Source organism: Quercus suber, unplaced genomic scaffold, assembly GCF_002906115.3.
Source record: "Quercus suber isolate HL8 unplaced genomic scaffold, Cork oak 2.0 scaffold_195, whole genome shotgun sequence".
Classification (NCBI taxonomy): Eukaryota; Viridiplantae; Streptophyta; class Magnoliopsida; order Fagales; family Fagaceae; genus Quercus; species Quercus suber.
Genome location: NW_027069653.1, coordinates 548,973 through 566,476, shown reverse-complemented (window position 1 = coordinate 566,476; position 17,504 = coordinate 548,973). Strand labels below are relative to the sequence as shown.

General features: G+C 33.3%; 2 protein-coding genes across 2 annotated transcripts; both read left to right on the top strand.

The window, feature by feature from the left end:
- The first annotated feature begins 6,870 nt into the window (after window positions 1-6,870).
- Window positions 6,871-10,738, top strand: LOC112006692 (LEAF RUST 10 DISEASE-RESISTANCE LOCUS RECEPTOR-LIKE PROTEIN KINASE-like 2.1). Its single transcript, XM_024038994.2, has 2 exons — window positions 6,871-7,881; window positions 9,383-10,738. The coding sequence occupies exons 1-2, from the start codon at window positions 7,137-7,139 to the stop codon at window positions 9,388-9,390; spliced, it is 753 nt and encodes a 250-aa protein (XP_023894762.1). The 5' UTR covers window positions 6,871-7,136; the 3' UTR covers window positions 9,391-10,738.
- Window positions 10,739-13,835: 3,097 nt separating this feature from the next.
- On the top strand, window positions 13,836-14,788 carry LOC136069899 (LEAF RUST 10 DISEASE-RESISTANCE LOCUS RECEPTOR-LIKE PROTEIN KINASE-like 2.1). The gene is made up of 2 exons (XM_065778996.1): window positions 13,836-14,607; window positions 14,700-14,788. Exons 1-2 carry the CDS (start codon window positions 13,836-13,838, stop codon window positions 14,786-14,788), a joined length of 861 nt encoding a protein of 286 aa, XP_065635068.1.
- Window positions 14,789-17,504: the final 2,716 nt, after the last annotated feature.

Here is a 17,504-nt window from a genome sequence, read left to right as displayed (position 1 = left end):
ATGAGAATTCACTTACATTGATATTTGGTCATTGACATGGCTTCTCACATTCTTCTATTTTTCATAATGAAATGATTATGAAAGTTGATGTTGGTATTCTTACCTATGGGTTTCTTGCCCCCATGTTGATTTAGTGTTGATTCATGTGCATTCGATTGACCAAATCTTGAAAATCTAATTATAACCAAGAAATGTTCAATTGTATTGCCTTGGGAAAAGGAAAAAATTTGATATTTGTTTAGTTTTATAGCCAAAAAAATTGCCTTATTGTTTGCCCATTAGGAAAAGAAAAATAATGATATTTGTTGCTAATCAAATGTTATTGTCTTGGGAATTTTTGGCTTTTTAGTGTTTTTTGGGTAATTTTGGACATTCTAGGGGTATTTTGGTAATATTGGATGTCCAAGGGTATATTGGTAATTTTGGAAGTGTAGGGGTATTTGGGTCATTTTAGGTATTTAAGGGTATTTTGATAATATTGAAGGTCAAGAGGGTATTCATGTCATTTAAGTAGTTTTAAAGGTATTTGGGTCATATTGAGTTAAATGGGTGGATTACTAAATTAAATGAGTTGGGTGGATAATAGGTAATTAATTTATATATAAATGGATCAATAATGAATAAATGAGTAATTACACACTTAACCGATTTATGACCCAACTCAAAACTCGCTCATTTGCCACCCTTACTATATACCCATGCTTCCCTCCTCCTCTCAAATTCTCAATCTCATTTCTTTTCTTTTCTTCTCTTAACTTCAAGACCTTAGCCTTCCTTGGCCAATGGTGACTATTGCTCTTCTTCTCTCTCACTTTTCTCTTCTATATTTTATTATTTTGCTTTCATTTTCTTTCATTTGGTTCTTTGTTTGATCAATGGGTTTGGAGATTTGTATTTTGTTTGAGGCTTAGGGGTCTTGGTGATTTTGTTTAGTTGTGGGTGTGTCTAGATTGTGAGTGTAGTTTGATTTGGGGTTTAACCTTTGGATTTTGAGGGGTTTTGGGTTTACTATTGTTATGGGGATGTTTGCTTCACTGCTTGGTCATGGGGTTTGGTTATGAACAAGAATCTATGTGCATGTTTGTGTTCATGTGAATGCTAATTTGAGTAGTGAGCATGTGTGCATGATTTTCTTTTCGAGCATAGGCATGTATGAGCAAAACTAATAGCAAAGTATGAGCTTTTATGTTCAAAAATGCATGCTTGTGTGAATCAAATGTTATGAACATGTTCTATATAGCTATGTATACAAATCTAGATATTTGAATATGTAGAGACTAGCAAGCATTGCATAGATGGAAAGTAAAAATGCCATGGAAAAGGTTCAGTGTTACCTCCCTTGTATTTTTGTTCATTTACCTTTGTTTCCTTACTATGCTTTATTGATAATTGAAAAAAGAACAAACTTTAGATTAGGCATTGAACCAAAAAGGGAAAAGAAAGATACGAGAAAGTGAGAAAATATTGTTAGGATGTCTCTGCTCTGTTCTTTCTTCTTTCTTCCTTTGCTTTGCTTTGCTTCTTAATGTATCTTTTTTTTTTTTTTTTTTTGCTTGGACTGGTTTTTGTTTGTTGAAGCTCCTTGTGGCTATTGTTGTCTGCTATAATGGGGTTTCAAATACGAGAGAAATGAGGGATTTTCTTGGTCCTCAAGCTTTGTTTTTTGGTTTGAGGAAGAAAGGACAGCTTTTTAGGTTTGCTGTAGTAGTTTTTGGCTGTTATTGATTGTCGCTTCAGGTTGGTGAAGAATGGAGGGAACCTATTGTGTTTAATTCTATTTTCTCATAGTTGTTGTTGGCTTCAAATGTATCAAAAAAATTGAATTTTTGTTTTTTGTTTTTTTGGGTGTATTTTGGGTTTTGTTTTTGGAGGGTGGAATGGTTGCTGTTTTGTGTTGGTGGAAATGGGAAAGAGGTGGAATTTTTAAAGGTGTTTAAGGGGTATTGTTTTTGGTTTTGTTCTTTTCGTTTTGCTGGCTATATGGTGGTTGAGATTTTCAGGTTGAGTGATGACAAAGATGAGGGAAAAATTGGTGTGATGAAAACTAAAGAGGGAGCAGTGGGAATGTGGTAGGTCGAATTCTTAGGACTAGGGATTTAGGTTTGACAGTGTAGCCAATCCGCCAAAACTGAGTTGATCAAATCCAACCAGTTAGGTTGGGTCAATTTTTAGGGGTTGGGTTGTGAATTTTTTTATTTATAGTAGGCTGGGCCTAACCTGATTTGACCCACCTATATTTAATATATGTTTAAAATTTAATAAATTTAATAAATATATTTAATATATCTATATATATATATATATATTATATTTAATATATGTTTAAAATTTAATAAATTTAATAAATATATTTAATATATCTATATATATATATATATAATATTATACAATTTTTATTTATTTTTTTGCCCCTCTTCCAAAATAAAATCCAAACCCTAATTGGTGTTATGCTTAGAATTATTTGATTATAAATTTGCTCTTATTTGTGGTGGCATTGTTCTAATGCTAAATTTAATAATAATAATAATAATAATAATAATAATAATAATATCCAACCCTACCTAACTTGATCTACGTGGGTTGGATTGGGTTGGGCTGAGTTTTTTTTTTTAATCCACCATAGTGGGTTGAGTTGAAAAAACCCATTAACCCAACTCATGCATATCCCTTATGTTTAAGTCTCAAAGCGGTTGTTGATTCTCTTTTTTATGTCCTTTAAAAGAGATAAAAATATAGGGTCCCTTAGGGTATAGGGTATGTGGATAAGAATGTAATGTTTTACCCTTTAAGGTTGTTGGAAATTTTCTAACAATTGGGACAGACCTTAATTTAATTACTTGTGCATCATATTAGAACTTGAAATGCAATGCATTTAAAGGAATTGTGTCGTAGACTATAATTCAACACTTAATAATTCAATAAATCTTGACATGCCCATTAAATAAATAAAAGTAATATGATTTAAAAATAAATCACATGCATGACCTAATTAAAATAAAGGGACCAAATAAGACAATCAAAAGACCTAAATAAAAAAAAGAACATGTAATTTATAAAAATTAGTTAAATGCCATAAGTAATTCGATGTTCAAATAAAGAGACCCAAATACTATATTTAGTTCTAATTTTCCATGGAAATTACACTAAAATTTTAGCACCCATTCCATAGAAAATTACAGTTTTTTTATTTAACAATTAAATTGCAACATGGATAATTTTATTCAATCAATGATATCTCATTCAATCCAAGTTCGATTTCCATCCATGACTAGTCAAATTAAAAGGAATTTCATGATCTTAACCATTGCTCCAAAATTAATCCAATCACATGGTTAGATTTCAATTAAATCTCAATTAAATTTAGTCAACCACATAAAAATTGATAAAAATCAATAAGGAATAAAATTTCACTATTAAAACCAACAAATCCTTCATTTTTAGGCCAAGTTTTTTATTGAAATTTAAAGCCAGACAAAATACAGTACCAACATAGACAAATGTACAAGTAAGGTTTTTTTTTTTTATTTTTTTATTTTTTTAAATTTAATTTAATTTTTATTTTTAAGCTCAAATATGAAAATAATGGTTTTGACCCCTGTAGACACCTCATTTTGTACTCTATCCCCTATTCCCCAATGATGATATCACTAGAAAGGTCCACGACTAGTCTAGAGCTTAACTATAAAAAATATTTAACTTGAAAGATGTTTTGGTGAAAATAAAACCTATAGGAGTCTTAAGCATGTGTGCGTAGGTTCTTAGCTTGCGTATGCATGCTTGGATTATGTGTGCACACATGTAGGGTTGTAGAATGCTCTATAAGGAAAGTTGTAATGGTAAAAAACGTGTAGAGCTAATCCTACACCGGCTCGGAAGAGCCCTGCACTCCTCTTTGATCCCTATAAAATGACTCCACTGCCCTTTTCCCAAAACAGATTGCATTCACTAAGATAATTATTTCAAAAATCTGATTACCTATCCAAGATTAATGTTTAACTTTTATTCTCATGCACCAAATCACACTTTAAGAGAAATACTCAACAATCACAAAAATTCATTTAATTAATTTTAATTATCAACCAATCAAAATTTATTTCAATTTATCACACTTGATAGGTTTCACCCAAATGAATGCATGCATAAGATCGTTAAAACTTGATTTTGCGATATCTTTCGATCTGACTGTCAGATTTGGAAACCGAATATATTGTTGTGATTGTTGAAATCTCAAGATCATTTTCATAATATGTGATGAATGAGTTATTGGCTAAATTTGACCATGATTTTTGGGTATATAAAATGATCATTTTTCCTCTTTCAATGTTAGATTATATACAATAGCCAACATCACGAAATTAGAACAAGTTTGACTTGATTTTTGATTGATAAAGCCTCTATTGAAGGGCAGTTGAATAGTCACTTCCAATTGATTGAACCTTGTTCAAATAACTATCAAATTTACATATTTTGATCGATTGAAAGACGATCAAATGGTGGTTGAAATTTGTACAAACACTTTAAGTTTGAACATTTTTTCTTTTTTTTTGAGAAATAATTTTGAACATTGAATGAGTCATAATAGACTAATGAATTTATACATTATCATGAAATTTACCAATCTAAAACCTAACAAAATACAACCAAATTTATATCTACCATAAAATTTCCCTTTTCTACTTAAGAAAACCTTTTTTTTTTTTTTAAAATTTTTTTTTTTGGCCAAAATTTGCTACTAATTTAAATTCATTCATAAGGGAAATAGTTGGAGGTATTATCGAAGGTTAAAACAGTGAAATCCCACTTCAAATGATGAGTCCGAATCCGAAACCATATCCCACCATAAACTATGGGCGGAAGGGCCCAAGACCTCTGTCTTGACCCACCCACCGAGGTTACCCCACGCGGAGTGACCTACGTCCAATGTAGTCAAGAACTTCACCAACTGGCTGGACTATGTGCAAGTTTATTTATTTATTTATTTTATATTTTTAAATTTTATTTTCCTCTGAATATGAATTAAATAAAAGAAACAGAAATCAAAACAACGAATCAGAAAGAGTAGGATGGTTCTTCTTCTTCCAAATTTTTATTTTTATAAATTTGACTAATATTGGATTGAGTCTACGCTTCTACCTTCCCTGGAAAAATTGAGGGTAAGATGATTAAAGGAATGCGAAGGTCACACGTCACTTTTATATTATTTAATTATGCTTTTATTAAGATAATAATAATATTTACTAGTATCTTTTTTTGAGAAACAAAAGTATGGACATGCTTTCTTCAGTGGACTCCACAAAGTTCTTTTTGACTAGTATCTTATCTAAGAAAGTAAGAAACCTCTTTAATAAGTTATATCCTGAACTAAGACATGCTTTCTTCAGTGGACTCCACAAAGTTCAAAGGATTTATTTCCTTTACCAAGAATTCACTTAATTTCTCTTTGAATGGGTCGTGATTTCTCCTCCATGAAGAAATTTCTGAGAACTTTGTTTAAGACATGATACACAAAAAGTACATAAAAACACAAACCCCAACGATAAACTTCGTGAACATTTTTTTTTTTTTTTTTTTTGGCTAAGACTTCGTTAACTTTTTAATTGAAAAGAAGTTTATCTTTATTTTTATTTTTTTGTCAACAAGAAGTTTATCATTATACAATATATTGATTTTATTCATATAATAGATACAATTTCTTAGATACACACATTTGATTTCTCAATAAAAATCAAACACATAGTTGTGTTGACTAATAAAGTTTAAATATTTTTATACAATTAAATTTAATGTAATAATGTGTTTAAATTTAATTGTAAAACTTAATATATTTCAACTAAAATAACAGTTTTTTGTTTTGTTTTGTTTTTTTTTTTTTTTGTTTTTAATTCGATGGTAATAATAATGGAGAAGTAAATATGAACTTGGATTCTCTTTATAAAAGAGATTAGACAAAGCCAGGACACTATTCCTTAAGCTATTAGTCTTTTGGTTAAGTATGGTTATGACTTATGAGTACTATAAATAACAATATTATCAATAATAGTTTTCTTAAACTGTCATATAACGACGCTTAGAGCTAATCTTCGCCCATAAACTAGATATTATGCTAGGTCTGTCAACGCACTACGACTAGCTTTAGGGCCTTTGCTTCTTGTTACCTTAGCTTGGCTTTAGATAGATAAATACCATGTGACTTTTGTTGTAATTTGGCCAAGTAAGAAGTGGTAGCAATCCATATAGTGTAATTGTATTTAGTTCTTATTTACTAATACCTTATTTAGTATTTTGTTAAAAATGTGTTAAAGTATATTTATACTTAAAAAAAATGCAAAATAAGTAGAAAAAGTGAAGTTCTATTTTTTGAGGGTAAAGTATGGTTATCCTAAGTACTATAAATAACAATATTGTCAATGATAGTTTTTTTTTTTTTCCTTATCATTACTTTTTTTAATGATTAATAATTGAATACTTATTTCAATATATAGAAAACGCGTGTTTGATCAAAAAGTAAAATTGCAAACCGCCGTGTACCTACCGTATAAGATAGATTCTTTTCCTACCAGAAGAACAAGAACAGTATTTGGTCCAAATGGAGTAGCTGACCTTTTTCCATATGGAGCTCTGTTAAGGTCATAATTAAGGACAACAAATATTCAGAAAAAAAAAAAAAAATAATAAAGGACAACAAACAGTATATTCTTTGCTGTAATTCTTCTAATATTTTAGACCAAACACAACGAATCAACAACTTTCATTTTGATTTCTTCGAAAATTTCCCTCAACTTGTATTTGTTAACTTTGCCACAAGGAACGAGACAGGTTCACTGGGGACCAGAATTCCGTGCACTGTCAACTCACGCAACCTCATCAGTCATCACAAAGGAAAGAGTCTTTTTATATAACGCAAAGAAATTCATAACTTTTTACAGCAACTAATTTTAAGTGATAAATGATGATAAATTATTTATAATTTTTACATGAACATATCATTTTCTTTTCTACTAATCACATTTAACCAAATGGAGAATTATGACAATTGGGTTACCCATAATCCTTTGCTTATATAAGTACTTAGTTTAGTATTTCCTAGTACAAGAAAACAACAAACATTTTCATGTGGCCATTTCAAACACTTCACCATGTCACAATTCCTTAGCTACCTCCTCATCCTCTCCTTCTTCTTCTTCTTCGACTCCTTAGGCACCAATTCTAGTCCTTTATGCCAACCATACAACTGCAGTAACGTTACGATCCACTACCCTTTTTGGGTTCGTAATGAAAGCGCCTCTGATCAGCCATATTGTGGCTACAAGGGGTTTGGCGTTATGTGTCTGAACGGCACGGCCGAGCTTGAATTACACGGTGATCGGTACCACGTGAAAGATATAAATTATGCCGACTATACCCTATCCCTTGTGGATATTGATGTCTCCAACCAAACGTGCCCAAGGGCACGTCATAACGTTTCTCTAGAGACGCTACCATTGAAATATTCTTCAATGGATTTGAATCTCAGTTTTTACTTTAATTGCACTTCCGACCCTGCAATAACTGTGCCTCCAATCCCGTGCTTGAATATTAATGGTAGCTACCGGCACTCTTACGTTTTTGTGGAGAATCATGAGACGGAGGGCTATGATTGGTCAAAGAATTGCAAGGAGAAAGTGGTGGTGACAGTGAGACATTTACAGACTGAGATTAATATTGAAGATTTGATTGATCGGTTTGGTGGGGCTATGAATGATGGCTTTGTGCTTGATTGGGAAAGAGTTATGGATTGTGTTGCATGTGAGAACTCTGAAGGGTATTGTGGATACAACGCTACGGCTGAGGAGTTCTTGTGCTTTTGCAACGATGGAAGCACACATAGGAACAGCTGCAAAGGTATGCTCCCTTGGTCAATTTCACGTGTCAAAAATTTATATTACATATCATAGTAAAAAGGTATAGAGAAGAAAACAGATAATGCTGAATTATTCAGCATAACACCTTTGAATAATTAATTCAAAGGTATGATTGCGTGATCTACTTATTCTCTTGTGGGAACCACATCACGTGAAGGTTCCCACCTAATAAGTTCTTCACTGCTGTAGGTTTTATTTTGTATCCTAGTGCTAAATCTTTGTTTGGGTTGTTGTAGTTGCCTTGGAATGCATTTTGATAGATTTTTCTTACCAAAACCAAGCCCATAGATTTTCACCTTCAATGAATGGTGTGTACACATAGAATATAGATTAAGTAAATATTACATGGATTGGAACCTTTGGATCCTACTGTTACTGACGGTGAAAGAAAAGTTTACAGTTTAATTTATTAGTTTATACTTAGAAACTATAAGGTTTCATAATTTGAAACCTCCTTGGGGACCTCGCGTCTCCTGCTCCTGCCCACAAACCTCCTTGAAACTATATGGTTTTATTTTTTTAAAATTAATTTCACCTTAAATTTTACGACTTACGATGACATTACACTATTTAATCTTAGCCAACAACCCAACAAAAACATAAACAAGTGTTCAACCAATTTATGTGAATTAAGAGTGCAAAAATTTACTGTATAATATTTCCAGTCTTTATTATTTCCTTAGTAAAAGTAAAAATTACACTAAGACTTCCCTTGTACAAAACTTTCACTAGAGATATGACTTACCAAGATCAACAACCAAGGCATACAAACTTCTCTCAAATACATAGAATACATTGTGTTCCCTCCCAACACACTCTATTTTCCCATTTCACATATTATTGACACTCCAAACAGTTTAATTGAAGATGATACGGAGGAAATAACAGTCAATAGATAGTTACCAGCTTTGATGCACTGATACGGCATTTTTGCCATCATACCGGTTTCCAATACGTACCTGATACGGATACGGATTGAATACTAGTACAACCGTACCTGGAGAGTATCAGGTGAAAAAAAAAGGATTTAAAAAAAAAAAAAAAAAAAATTCCGACACGGCTCGGATACATGAGGAATACGTCCGAGATATAGCGAGTACCCATTGGACACGAAAAAAAAGAATAAAAAGAGAAGAATATAAAGTAAAATACATTGTTTATTTTATAATAGTTTAAAAACAATGTATTTTGTTTTGACTTGAGTATTAGGATTTAGGATATATATATTTGCATTGTTGTGGGGTTTGTGATGTATTAATCGATATAGTGATGTAGTTATATAATCATATAAATAATAAATATAATATTGTTTGTTGGTTGGTTATAGCTTATGTACATAAATATTTAAATATACCTAAAAATAAATATAAATTAATTTTTGTATCTCCGATTGATTGTATCATAGGTTTTTCAGAAAATATTATATCCCCGTACTGTATTTATATCGTACCAATACTCATACCTGTATTGGTGTATCATAGGTTACTAAACAATTGCCCTCGGGACTAACTATGTACATCATACTTTTCGGAATTGCCTTTGGGACCAAGTGCTTGTTGTTATTGAGCCATTCCATGCTTCGAGCACATTCTCAAGGCTCTCTTTGCGCGAAATTGATTGGTAACTGCGATGATAACTTCCATACAGTGTCGCTATCATGTGTTTTTCTTAGTTTCTTTTCTACCCTATTCTTTTTCCCTTTTTGTGAGACGCTTGAGGGTTGATCTTTCCCTCGCTTTTTTGGTCTCATACTTTCGCTTAATAGCCATTGAATTATAGAATCTCCGATCTCCTTTTGCTAGGATTGCGACCTGCCTACCATCATTTTTCATTGCATTCAATCATGTACCTTACAAGTTATGATAATTTTTTTTCCATTCAAAACACTCATAATTTGTGAGCTTATATATCTCGACCTTATCTTTTTTTTTTTTTTTTTTTAAATTATTTATTTTCTACATATTCTAACAAAAGGAATGAAAATATGTAAAATCTTTGATTTACTCATTTATTTTATTTGTTTTCGATTATAAATATGTCAATTTTTAAAAAAATTATGTTTAAGTTTATTTTTTAAATTTTTATAAGAAAAATTATAGGTTGCGTGGAAAAAAGAAGGGCTCAGCTCAATCTTTCACATAAGTGCCTTATTCACAATTCCAGCTTGGCACAGAGCTATCCTAATGCTCAACAAGCTTTTTACATTTTTTGAAGACTTTCGTGCTTGATTCTCAAAAACATTCTTTTTTATTAGATTTAGGGTCAGCTCTTACATGGTAATTACCTAGGCAATTACCTAATGTATTCAGCGATTACCTAAAATATCTCAAGCGAATGAAAGTCTTATAATTTTGGTCATATAGGCGTGAACTAACTTTCTCCTCAAAAAAAAAAAAAAAAAAAAAAAAAAAAAAAAAAAAAAAAAAGGCTTTAACTAGACAATGACAGTTTGAAAAGAATTGTATTTTATTTTGAAGTTTAATAATGATGATTTAGATTTAGTTTTAGAACTAGAAACTTTTGAAAGTACTTCAACTGATATATATTTATGGTTTAAATTTATTTTTATAACCAAAAAAATTTCCAAAATTTTTTTAAAGTAAAATAAAATATATACTCCAATTTACATATATAAAAAACTAAATTCTTTGAGTCAGTTTCTAGGATTTTATTGAAAATAAAGGGTTTTGATTACTTATTTCTTATTATAAATATACTTTTACTTGTTCTAAGGCTACATCCACATATTGCATCAAGTCATTACCATTAGTCATGCCCCAAATTCATATTCTAAACAACCGTCTTCAACAGCTATCCTGTGTGTTTGTGAAATGGAGCTGCTGAAATTGTTGTTCTTTGACCAAATCGTCTTCAAGAGATTGGAATTGATATTATTATGAGTTAAAATTCTATATTCCATGGTTTGATAGTCGGAGCCGTATGACTCTGTTGGTTATATAGTCAAGATCCATATATATCTCTGATGAAGACTTTGAAATTCATTGTATATGATGCCACTGAAATTGACTAGGGAGTTGCTAGGATGTCCATCAATTAACAAATTAAATGTTAAGATTCGAATATGTTTAAAATAATTTTAAGCCTTCAAAATTTATTATCAGCGTATAAATTAATTTGGTTATGTATTCTTTCTAGCCAAGTGGCATGCAAAGGCATGAAAGTAGGGGTCATATATGTCATTGTCTGGTGAGGAATGGTTATACATAAAATAATCTTTAGAGGTGAGATTTTATTTTTATATATTTTTTAGTTACAATTGAATTTTAATCTATAATATCCATTCTATATATGATGATTGCTCTTATCATCAAGTTAAGACACCAATTAAATTTCAGTGTAATTAAGATTTAAAATCCATATAATGTATTTAATGATAAGAAACTTTATAGATAAGTTAATTGAAACTTATCTTTTTTTTTTTTTGGAGAGTTGAAACTTATCTTTAGAACTTAGAAGTGAGGTTGATCAGCACAAAATTGCATTGAAATTCAACATGATCTCCGTGAGATAATGTATAATTTTCAACCATGGTGTGGGGCCCGTGGGCCTGATAGCCTCGGTCCATCGGGTATTAGGCCCAAGGCCAACGCCGAGGAGGACTGACCAGCTGAGGCTAAGTTAGACAAAGCCTCTTTTGTGACCCACGCCGAGGACCTGTTCGTCCTCGGCATTCTAAGGATAATCTTTGGGAGGGGACAAGCTCAGAGCAAGCTGTCACATTCGCACTTAATGCATTCACCTAACCCCTCTGGCTGCATTAATGGGGATATAACCGCTTAGCAGGGCAACGTTGGTCAGAGTGAACCACTTGAGTACTGATAAGGCCTTTGATGGGACAGACGGCCAGAAGAGAGGCAAATGGATGATCAACAGATGGAATAAGGAGATCGGCAGATGAAAACTATATAAGAAAAGCAAGTAAAGTAAAGGAGGGGGGGAAAAAAAAAGAAAGAGAGAGAACAAAAAGGTCTCCTCGGCCACAGGCCGAGGAGCATTCCCCCATTTGTAAAGAAACTCTTAGTATTTTTCATAAAGAAAGTTCATGCTTGGTGATCGACGGCCAGCGCCTAAACCTTTAACCCACTCTCTATAAATTTATTGTTTGGGCTTGATTGGGCTGAAAACCCATTCGTACTCAGGGTCAATCCAAATTGAGTCCCTACAATTGGCGCCATCTGTGGGAAGGATTAGGGTGCTGGCCGGCGCACCAGGCGAGTGTTCTAAGTATTCGTTTTACAGTAGGTTGAAAGAAAAAAAAATATATATATAGAAGATTTGACAGTAGAAAAAAAAAAAAAGAAGAGAAAAAAAGAAGAAAGATCTTGATTTTATTATTTCATGAATAGAAAAAGTACAAGTTACAATCAGAGGCTCAGGCAGGTGTGTTTTACATACAAATTTACAAGTTAATACTACCAGCTATTTCTACAATCAGAGGCCCAGGTGGAGCCGCCCTAAGAAAAAACTAGCCGGTGGGAAGTGTCAAGCCGTCCCTTTATTGGTATAAAGAGAATGGGAGAGCTTGATAAGAGGCGGAGAAGGGGAAGGGCAATCATGTTTCCAGGCCACCAACAACTCCCTTCTCGGCCAGGCGGAGCTGGAACAAAGAGAGAAGCAAATGCAGGGGCTCCGGGATACCTTCCCCCATGATGTTCCCTCGATTCTCTCCGATCCTCTCGAGTGTTGGCCGTTGGAGACGGCAACACTCGAGCACCGCCCATGAGGTGAATTCGCACATCTTCCTCGTTGGGGGTGTGCTCCGAGGAAAGACGTTAGGTTCTCTAACAACACCCCCCTGGGACACCTCGAAGGGCGCCATCAGGGTTACGCCTAGACTCTGCCGCACCGAAAGCCCAGTGGGGGCTGCGGCTATACCGGTTTTTGTCAATCTCAGTAACAATTCCGGCGGGGTTGGTAAAAGCACTTGGGGAGTTGGAAGAATGTGTTTTGTTCTGTTTGTGTTGAGAGGTCCATGGATTGTGGAGAAACCATCTCTCCGCTTTATATAAGGGTTGGGGGTTGGTAAAAATTAATTCATGCAGAGTTCGAAAAGAGAATTATCAGTTGGGATAATAATGAAGCCATCAATTTCCAAGGAGGCCGTAGACCGTTGGACTCGTGTTAATTCACGAGGACATTAATGAAAGCGCGTTTCGCGCACCGAGGCGTCCAGCGCGGAACACGAACAGACAAAGGGCGCTTCATAAATGAAAAAGATGGGGCCTCGAGCTGGAGGCGAGATCAATGCCACGTGTAAAGATCATAATCTGACCCAAAGAGGAATCATATCCAGTAAAGCGGTCTGAGGACAAACCTCCGCTTAAGTGGTTTAATTATGTATTTTCGCTAGGTAAAACTGTGAAATGAATTAAAAAACAAGTTGAACTGTAAAATTCATATAAAAAATTGATCAATTTTTTTTTTTTGAAAAAGAGAAAAAGAATGAAGAGAAGAGACGGAACACTATTTCCTCATTTGTATACAAAGTTCAATTATAATACCAGAAATTCAAACACGTCACATCAACTTATAGGAAAGTTTAATGAAATTGGTAATTTCAACGAAACAATAATTTAACTGTAGTACTGAAATGGCTAGGAAACTCTGTTGCTTTGTTTTGATAGCTTTGGCAGTTTCGTTGCGTCCTTCGCCTGCCTTAACATTCAACCAAAGATTTGTCACGCTAGCTGATCTCACAAAATCGAAGTCAATATTCTTTTCTCTCTCTCTTGTGAATAATGTTCTAAAACCTCACCTTTCTCCGTCAAAACGAATGGTCAGCTTGTTCATTGTAAATAAGAGGGTTCATCTATCTATCATTATATCTATCGCTTTCTAGTCTTTATTCAACATTGTGTGGCTGCTCCATAACATTGCTTATCTCCCAGTTCTTTTCTTCATTATCTTCTAAACATGAATTCCCATTATCTAGCTCTCTCTTCCCTCATCACCCTTTTCTTCTTCTTAACAATATTACCTCCATCTTACTGCAACGCCGTCGAATACTTTGATGAGTGCATTCGTCCCTTTAATTGTGGAAGGATCAGAAACATTCCGTACCCTTTCTGGGGTGGTAATCGATCTGAACTTTGCGGTTTACCAGGGTTCAAGCTTACGTGCCGCGACAATGAATACCCATACCCAATTATCAGATTTAAAGAACTAGATTTCCTTGTACTAAACATCGACCAATCTCATCATACCATGACCATTGCAAGATTTGACCCCTGGAATAGTCCATGTCCTCCAAAGTTAGTCAATACCACTTTGGATTTTAATAACTTCGATTACACACCAACCGATCAAAACCTAACTTTGTTCTATGACTGCCCTTCTGGAGTTAGCGGATTGGAGGGAGCGAGCTTTCCCTGCGGCTTAGGAGGAGTTGGTGCTAATTACTTTGTAGACGAATCCTTCCCAGGTATCCACGAGCTTCTTGAGGAATGCAATACAAATATTAAAGTTCCAATTTTACGGACTGCTCTTATTGACGAGTCTGTGGGGGGAGCCCTGGCACTACAGAATGTATTGAAACAAGGTTTTGATGTAGACTACCATAATGCCTCGTCGAATACCTGTTGGGGGTGTGTGGCATCAGGTGGGATATGCAGTCCTCTCCCCTCCCCCCATCCATTTGTCTGTTTTTGCCGTGATGGAGAGCAACCTTTGGTCTGTCCAAGTAACGGTATGCATGCTCCTTTCTCTTCTCACTTTTGGATTAGGCTGAAACACATATTTCTTGTTCTTTGCTTAGTTTTAATATTAATTTTTCGCTAGAGTTTCCAATATGCTTAGGAATAAGCTCCAAGTTTTTGGGACAGACAGCATATGATGAAATCATATTATCCTCACTCATTACACAGTAGATATCCTAATTTACAACTCAAAGTTAGTACTTTTAGTCTTGTGTGTTCTCTTTTATTTTCAGTGAGTTATTATGATATTTGCCTAAAACAAAAAAAAAATGAATAGCTAGGATTTTATTTATTTATTTTAAAAAAATCAAATTAGTTCCTAAGATATGGTCTTTGAATGAATGCAGAATACTCTCTCTCTTTTCTTTTTCTTTTATATTTTTTAAATTTGATACTTACAATAAAATCAGATATTTGAATTTTTTTTTTTACTATAAAAAATTTGATATTTACAATAAAATGGGAGATTTAAACTCTAAATATTTTAATAAAAACAAAATTAGAAAGTAATAATTGAGTTTTTTTTTTTTTGGATGAGATAATAATTGAATTTTAAGACTATAGGCAAATATTCTCACAATTGTGTTTACAAAGTCATGAATAGCGTAGCACTCCATTCAAATATCTTGTTTGGAATTCGTCTATTACCGTGAATGGTAAATAGAATTACCAAAAATTTTCCCCATTGACCGGGTCATACGTGTCGACTGGTCTTCTTGACTTTTATTGCTCTAATGGGAACACAGAAGGACTATGTTCATTTATTTTATTGAAGCAATCGCTAGGAAAACGACTCTATTGATTGGGACTCTCCAAGCCATAACCAAACCCTTGTGTGAGAACTCACAACAAATCTTAGTGGCTTCAATGTATGGTTTTCTATTTCTGGTGAAACTTTAATGTATGGTTTTCAATATTTCTAATTTTCTAGTGACAGGAAAAATTGTGAATGTTAGTTACAGAGTCTTTAAATCACGCTGTGAGAAGCCGCCTGGATTCATATGAGAGTCAAAAATCAAACTATAATTATAGTACTATTTACTACTTTTGTTTCATAAAAATACTAGTCAATAAATCATAGAATTTTTAATTCCAAACTCCCTTAAAAAAAATAACAATAAAATGTGCTCATTAATTATCTGAAATAAAATGACTGAATAAACTGTATCAAGTAAGAATTGATGAGAACTTCATTTTCTCTTCTTTGTGTGTTTGATGATTTACAAAATGATAGCATAATTTTTAAATTCTTGAAACACATTAGGGGCCTTGAATATTCTTGATCGTTTTCTAGATTTTTAACCTTTTTTTTTTTTTTTTTTTTTGTTGGAGCATTTTGATTTCACTTGTACATGTTAAGTTATGGACTTTTGATTTTGATTTTTTTTTTTTTTTTTTTTGGGGATAAATTTGAATTCTATTCTTGTAACAAAACTTGTTGGACTATTTATGATAACTCGCTAATAAACTCAATCACTCATAAAGTTAAAGGACAAGTCGCACTTAGTTTCTTGCTACGGTTTATGCTTATATTAAAGGCCATTAATTAAATTAGGCATTGTTTTTGTGTGGGTGTGTGTGGACAAAATACAAAATCTCGACTTAGCACCAAACACTTTAGTCCAATAGATTGAGGTTAACGTCATACTTGAGTTTATTCTTACATGCTAATCGGCAATCACAAAATCCGCTGCAATCAAAATCATGTTTATCATAATTTTCTTCCTCCTCTCCACTTTCCGTTCAACCAAACAAATCTTCACTCAAAGTCATCCACTCTTATTATCATAGCGTTCAAACATCAATGCCACAACTGCCCCTGCCTAATTTGTACACTATTTTCTTATGCTCCATTCAACTGTTTGGTAGGTGTAGCTCATTTTCTCTAGTACGTCTGACTCATATTTTACCTACTCTAATACATATCTAGTGTATCATATCATCATGACGTCACCATTACTAGGCAATAAGGATATTGATGGCATGTTTAGTCCAAGACTATGTTTAGTCTAAGACTATGTTTGTCCAAATCTCTTTCTTATCATGGACTCCAAAATTGTCAATACAAATGAAATTAAAACTTCCAAAAGAAAAACAAAAGAGATAGGTATTGGCCTTAATGATTCCAAATTGATAGAGAAATTTAATAGATCAGACGAACTCTTGGTCACCTGAATACAATTTGGCTCGGTTTGAAGACTTTTCCAAAATATAATTTTTATAACCACAATTTTTTCTTTTTTAGGCATAGCTTTTTCAAATAATCTATTTTCAAATATTTGAAGAAAAGTTGTATCAACTTTAATTCTAAGTCTAACCATTTAAAGCATTCACATCAACTCATGTAAAATTTCTGTCTATTTTACATGAAAAAACCTACTTTTTCTATTTTACACGTTCACTCTTACAATACACCCACATCAGTTTATCTATTCTATCACCTCTTTTATTTAAATAATCAATTTTTTCAATTATTTTATTATTTCTCAACTAACCCCTTTTTATACGCGCTCTATCTCTCTCTCTCTTTCCATTTTTTCTGATTCTCTATACCCATCTCTCTCCCTCTCGGTCTAATCCACATTAGCTTCGATCACAAGTTCCAATCCACAGCTCGATCTCCCTAACTCCGATCCACAAGCACCGGTCTCCCTAGCTCCGATCAGGCTCTGATCCACAGCTCCGATCACAAGCACCGATCCACAACTCCGATTAGGCAAGACTCATACTCACGAGATCCAATCAAGCAAGAGCCACGAGCTCCAATCGTTCCAGTCAAGCACCGATCGTTCCGATAAGCACCGATCTGTCTCTTTGCTATTTGTCCGTTTGGGTTTGTTTGTGTGTGGGTGTGTTTATGTATCTCTGTTTTTTTTTTTTTTTTTTT

Bases quoted from the DNA above. Each gene is read 5' to 3' on its own strand.
- LOC136069899 (XM_065778996.1), top strand. From the start codon at position 13,836: ATGAATTCCCATTATCTAGCTCTCTCTTCCCTCATCACCCTTTTCTTC. The intron at 14,608-14,699 runs GTATGCATGCTC...ATTTTTCGCTAG, and splicing joins TTTGGTCTGTCCAAGTAACG to AGTTTCCAATATGCTTAGGA.
- LOC112006692 (XM_024038994.2), top strand. From the start codon at position 7,137: ATGTCACAATTCCTTAGCTACCTCCTCATCCTCTCCTTCTTCTTCTTC.